Source organism: Octodon degus, unplaced genomic scaffold, assembly GCF_000260255.1.
Source record: "Octodon degus isolate 3935 unplaced genomic scaffold, OctDeg1.0 scaffold00026, whole genome shotgun sequence".
Taxonomy (NCBI): domain Eukaryota; kingdom Metazoa; phylum Chordata; class Mammalia; order Rodentia; family Octodontidae; genus Octodon; species Octodon degus.
This window is the reverse complement of record NW_004524602.1, coordinates 17,196,069-17,202,068: the sequence shown is the minus strand read 5'-3', so window position 1 is coordinate 17,202,068 and position 6,000 is coordinate 17,196,069. Positions and strand designations below refer to the sequence as shown.

The 6,000-nt window shown below is 61.6% G+C and overlaps 1 protein-coding gene across 1 annotated transcript in view; it reads left to right on the top strand.

Moving 5' to 3' along the window:
• Lipc (lipase C, hepatic type) overlaps positions 1-6,000 on the top strand; it is a 105,342-nt gene that overhangs the window by 81,312 nt on the left and 18,030 nt on the right. Inside the window, exons 3-5 of the mRNA XM_004628960.2 lie at positions 3,429-3,613; positions 4,698-4,871; positions 5,111-5,228. Coding sequence (XP_004629017.2) covers positions 3,429-3,613; positions 4,698-4,871; positions 5,111-5,228 — 477 coding nt within the window. The remainder of the gene's footprint in view (positions 1-3,428; positions 3,614-4,697; positions 4,872-5,110; positions 5,229-6,000) is intronic.

The following is a 6,000-nucleotide window of genomic DNA, read 5'->3' as shown; positions in this document are numbered from 1 at the left end:
TGGTGCTGGAACAGCAGGTGTGGGGCTGGGGCTGGGGCTGTGGGTGTGGTGCTGGGACAGTGGGTGTGGTGCTGGGACAGTGAGTGTGGTGTTGGGACAGCAGGTGTGGTGCTGAGGCTGCGGGTGTGGTGCTAGGACAGCAGGTATGGTGCTGGGACAGCCATCCCCACCAGGAGATGAAGGAAGAAGCAAGCAGATGGTGAGAATGAGGTCCACTTGGCCCTGGGGACAGGGGCACCAGAGCTGGTGAGGTGTCTAGCTGAGGCCTGGGGAGGGGCCGCTATGGAGGCCTGGGTGTGGCCCAGCCGTGGGCCCTTGTGGTTGTGGGCTGGCTGAGGAGCCCAAGTGTTCAGCAGGTCCCAGGAAGGGGACAACCACTGTGCTCCTGCAGAGGCTCGGGCACGTGGGCTCCAGACTGTCCCCCTCCTCTCCCCTTACAACAACCTCCCTCAGCCATGGGGCTACTGCTAGGTATGAGGAGGTGTGTGTGAGGCCATGCTGTGACTGAAGCTCACCCCTGTGATGGCTGTCTCTCCAGGGATCTCTATTTATTTTTGTCTTTTTCAGACAGGGTCTCACTAGGCAGCTCAGACTAGCCTTGAGTGCACTTTGTAGCCCAGGCTGGTCTTGAACTTGTAGTGATCCTCCTGCCTCAGGGTCCTGGGCACTGGGATTCTGGGTGTGTGCCACCACACCTGGCCCACTGGGGATCTTAAAACGCTGATCAACTCTGTGTACAGCTCCCCTCTGCGTGCTTGATAGGAATATTGTTTAAGACAACAGCGCCTGCTCACCCTGGAGCCCAGGCTCAGGGCCGGGGAAGACCAAGTGCCACAGCCGCTCTTTGACCCATCTTTGGTCTCTGCCACTCTTCACTTTCCAGGCACCGAGCCTGGGTTCTCCTGGAATCTCTCCCTGACCTGAGCTGCCAGAGTCTGTTCCTCTTCCTAGACTGACCGAGCCTCCGGTCACCTCTCGGTAGCTCCTGCATCGTAAGGTAGCCGCGGGCTGGAGCCTCCTGGGAACAGCACCCGGCCGCTGCCTCCATCCGGGACCTGGCCTGGGCACAGACTGCGCGCCCACCGAGCGGGAGGTGGGTCGGAGGACACGCACACCTGCGCGCTGTTCGCTTTCCGGCTGCGCGAGGTCCGCCCTGTGTGGCCCTTCTGTCCCGCGCTCCTCCCCCTGTTGCCTGGGCTGCGCCACCTGCCCGGAGGCACCCGGCCACGGCGCGTGCTCAGAGCCATCCCAAGTACAGACGCACGGGGCAGAGCAAGCCCGGCCAGGGCAGCGGGGCATTGTCAGAGAGAGAAAGGAGGTCGCGGGTCACCGCTGCGAGCTGCTCCGCGGGACCTCACAGCGAAGCTTGCCGGCTGCTCTTTGGGGCCGGGCACTGTCGCAAGCACTTTATGGAATCTTACTTAGGCCTGGTGACAGCCCCAGGATAGGCACTACGGTTACCCCCATATGGTTTTCCTGCGTCCTCCTGGCATTTGAAACAGCTCCTTGAAATGAGCAGAGGCGGAGGAGAGGGAGCGCAGCGACCCCAGGGCCAGGACGCGGCGGCGGGGTGGCATCCCGTGAAGGCCACCAGCCCTGAGCAGGCGCCGGCACTCTGCGCGGTCAAGGCCCAGCGGAGGAAACCCGCAGCTAGGCAAACAAGTTTCCATTTGAGTGTGCAAGGATCGGGGACACGCGCCCAGGGGCAGCGGGCGACAGTACTCTCCTCCTCCAGGCAGAGTCGCAGGCTTTCTGGAGGGCATCCGGCTCTGCCCCGCGGAGTGAGTGGGTTGGAGCTCAGGGCAGCGCGGCAGAGCCGGGCGCGGAGACTCGGTGTTGATGCCAAGGGCTTTGCGGGCGCCGCTGCTAGCAAGAAACGGGGCGGCTGGGGAGGTGGGATAAGGTGGCGGCCTTCGCTGCAAGACGGAGCAGCCTGGAGTCGCAGGGAATCCGTGGTTCCTGTACCGAAAGATCATTTAAGCAGCTATGCGCAAGGGTGGAAAAACCCAAAGAGGGGATCAGGAAGTGGCAAACACAAGACAGTGCGTGTGCAGGGGCGTGCGCTGGATCCCAGGGGCGTGTAGGAACACCGGGCTTCGCACTGGCTGGGACAGGAGCCCCCAAGTGCAAGCTGAGACTGGCTTCTGACACCCAAATCCAGGAGAGCGGCACCCCAAAGAATAGGAAGTGAGGCAGGGCTGGCTTCCAGGGATGAGGACCATCTCAGCGGTGACGGGCGTTCGAAAGCCTCCGGGCAGCAGAAATGGTCTGCATTCCTCCACGGGGCTGCTCAGACTCTCGCTCTCACCACCTTTGAACGACACACAGAGTCACTCTGTCCTCATTGTGAAAAATCATTGCCCGCTGCAGGAAGCACAGCCCCTGGAGCAAGCAACCTTTGGGTAGGAAAGCTGGTTTCATTAATCTGCCCTCTTTCCCTGTGGGCCAGCACCTCGAGGCCCTGCCGTCTGTCTCCCAGAACCAAAAGCCCAGGACTTGCCATAAGAGAAGCCTGGGTGATTTGCACTCAGAACAATGCTCAGGGCCTGTAGAATTCGGGCAGCAGGGAGTCACTGACCAGACTGTCGGCGTGGCCTTCCTCGGGCTGCTGAGGGAGGTGAAGCCTCCAAGCTCCACATCTGAGGAAGGGATGTCACCGCCTTGACCCGCACTCTCACTCAGGCATCCCATCCTTGGCCAACCACGGGTGGCCCAGCACTCAGCCACTGCCCACCCCACCACAGAAGCGCTTCAACAGAACAGGCATGATGTGGTAGAGGCTGCCTGCCACCGCCTCCCCTCGGTCTCCGGAGCTTTCCGAGAGGGAAATCTCAGGTTCTTCTCACTGCAGAGCTCCTGAGTAGCCAGCAGCCACCCAGAGCCCTGAGCCCTCCCAGGCTGCCTGGCCTGTCCCCATCTCCCCCTGCGCACAGCCATGACCGAGCTGCAGTGGGTCCCCATGGCGATCCTGGACGCAGCGCGCCCCTAGTTGCACAAGCAGAGCTCCCCACCTGGGGTAAGCGCTGCTCCCTGAAAAGCCCCTGGGCCCAGCAGAATCCATCACCCGACGCCACACAACCCCAGCCTGTGTCCCTGCAGGGAGAACATCGCCTCACTGAGAGGCTCCACCTGCTCTCTCCCTAGCATCAGGAGAAAGGTCTGGGTTCGAATCCTGGCTCCACCTCTCAGTGTCAGTATGGTTGGGTGGGGTGTGCCCCGCCTACCTGCCTCACACCCTGATCACCCTCCTGGGCCTGACTGGCCAGTCCCTGGGGTGGCAGGACAGAGGGACGGTGTCCTTCCCAGTCACCCTGTGTTCCTGGCTGCTCCTTTCTGGCTGTGCCCTTCGCAGCCCCTTGGTGGCCCCAGGGCTGTCAGAGCTGGGATGGATACCAGGCCCAGTGCTGCCCCCTGGTCTTACAATGCAGAGCCGTTGGGGAGACCACAAGTCGTGGAAACAAAGAAAGTCCTGCAGAAGATGGAGACCACTTTCCTGCTCCTCCTGGACGAGGACAGCCCAGGCTGTGAGATAGGACCCCACCGGCCCAACTCACTGCAGAAGTGCGGCTTCAACGCCTCCCGCCCGCTGGTGCTCATTGTGCATGGGTGGTCGGTAAGCAGGCTAGGCCCTCCTCCTGCCCTGCCTTCACACGCCTTCCCCTTCCTGGGTGCATCACACTGAGGAGCCGGAGCTAGGGATAGCGTCGTGTGCCTGGGTGTCTAGCGTGCCCTGCTCCCTCTCCCAGGGCTGCTGTCAGCGCTGTGGCTGTCCCAGCGCCACTGTAAACAGGGCAGGGAGAAGGCAAGGAGGTCAGGAGGGACACAGTCCACCCGCCGGGAGGGAGGCTCCTGCGGATGCTGGCAGGCCTCGAGGAGGGCTGGGAAACTGGAAAGGAGGACTCCCAGGGAGGTCCTTTCGGTGAGGCTTGAAGCCAGCTGCAAATAAGATTAACAGTGGTTCACACGAAACAGAGGTTTGTTTGCACGCCACCCAGTACTCCAGATACCTAAGGCAGCGCTGACCAGACAGCTCTGGTCAACAAATTCCCCAGGGTCTCGGGTCCTTTCAGCCTCATCTTCATAGTCCCAAACAGCTGCTAGGGAGCCAGCTGTCACATCTGTATTCCAGGTAGCACCTTATAATTTGGAGGCCAGATGTTACTTGTACCCAAAAGCACCTGGTGGACATGCGACAAATGGGAAGACGGCAGGGGGTCAGGACCGAGTCCCAGCCTCTCCTCTGCAGTCTCTTCTCCCAGGCCCACCCAGGAGGCCTGCCCTGCCATGACTCTGCCCCTTCCTGCTGGACCCCTCTCCACCCAGGCCACACTCTTCCGTCCACCCTCATCCTCTTTCTGAGCTGGGACTCTTCCTCCAACTCTGTGCCCTGGGATGCAGGGCTGCCAGGGCCCCCAGGACTCCTCTCAGAGGCCATGTGGGAGACAGCAGGGCCGCCTGGGGCCCACGCTGTAGACTTTCCCTTTGCCACGGCTCATGCAGCTTGGTGCAGGGTGAGGTTAGGCCATGGCTCTTTTTTTTTTTTTTTTTTTTTCTGGAACTGGGGATTGAACTCAGGCTTTGCGCTTGCCAGGGAAGCGCTTATTCCACTGAGCCATCTCCCCAGCCCCCAAGGCCATGACTCTTGGTCGGTGGGGAGCCTGGCAGAGCCTGAGCCCATCTGGCATCCCAAACTGCAGGTGGATGGCACCCTGGAGAACTGGGTACATCAGCTGGCAGCCGCACTGGGGACCCAGCCAGTGAACGTGGCGCTGGTGGACTGGCTGGCCCTGGCCCACCGGCACTACGCAGTGGCCGTGCGCAATGCGCGCCTCGTGGGCCAGGAGGTGGCTGCACTGCTGCGCTGGATGGAGGTAAGCCACGCCCCCCCTTCCCCCAAAGGGGGGTGGCGCAGGTTGAGGGCACCACAGGGGGTCCCAGGACCCCTCACACACGGAGGCCACACGGGAGAGCCGACCGTCTGCAGGTGTCAGTGCCACAGGCACAAAGGTCTGGGAGCCCCCAAGCCTGCCCCCCTCCCAGAGGACAGAGGCCCCCTGGGGCGGGGGTAGAGCCCACCAGACGCCTCCCCACCCTGCCTCGCTGTCTCCAGGAATCTGCGCACCTGTCCCCGAGCAACGTCCACCTGATCGGGTACAGCCTGGGCGCCCACGTGGCAGGCTTCGCAGGCAGCCTCATCGGCGGGAGGCACAAGCTCGGGAGGATCACAGGTAACCACGCTGGTGACGCCCGGCCCTTCCAGTGACCTCTTCGAGCTGCCCCAGCTGCCACCACACCAGCAGACCCCAGAGCAAGAGTCACCAAATGTGGCCTCGCTCCCGGCCCTTCCTTGCAGGGGTGGGCCAACAGCACCGACCACTCAGTGTACCGCGGTGCAGCTCCGCAGCACGAAGGCAAATTTCTGATCTATACTTTAGAAAGGGGCAAACCCAAGCGAGCGACCCAGGGAGGGAGCCCCAGCCGTGATAGTGCTGGCCCACCTCGAGGGACAAGCCCCGGGCAGCCCCTGCCCAGAGAGACCCTTCACCCCCCCCCCCGTACAACTGGCCCCAAGCTGCCCCCACCTGCGAAGCCCCTGGGGCCCACCGAGGCCTGCAGCTGCTGCCCGGCCTCCCAGTCAAATGCTCCAATTTCTCCCACCAGCCCCTTCCTGCAACTCTAGACTTCAAAAGCACAAGAGTTTCCTCCACTCTACAAACACACTGCTACCTCCTGTGTCTTGGGGCTTTTGCAACCAGCATCCCTTGCCCACAACCTATCTACCCAGCCCTAGCCTACCTACCAAACTCCTATTCATCCTTCAAGACCCAGAAGACTATAACAAAGAACATTTAAGACAAAATGCAGAGCTGTAGTGACTTTCCCAACAAGGAAGAACTTTTTTTTAATTATAGGGCCGGGCATAGTGGTACATGCCTGTGATCCCAGAACTTAGGAGGCTGAGGCAGGAGGATCTTCGTGAGTTCAAGACTATCCTGGGCT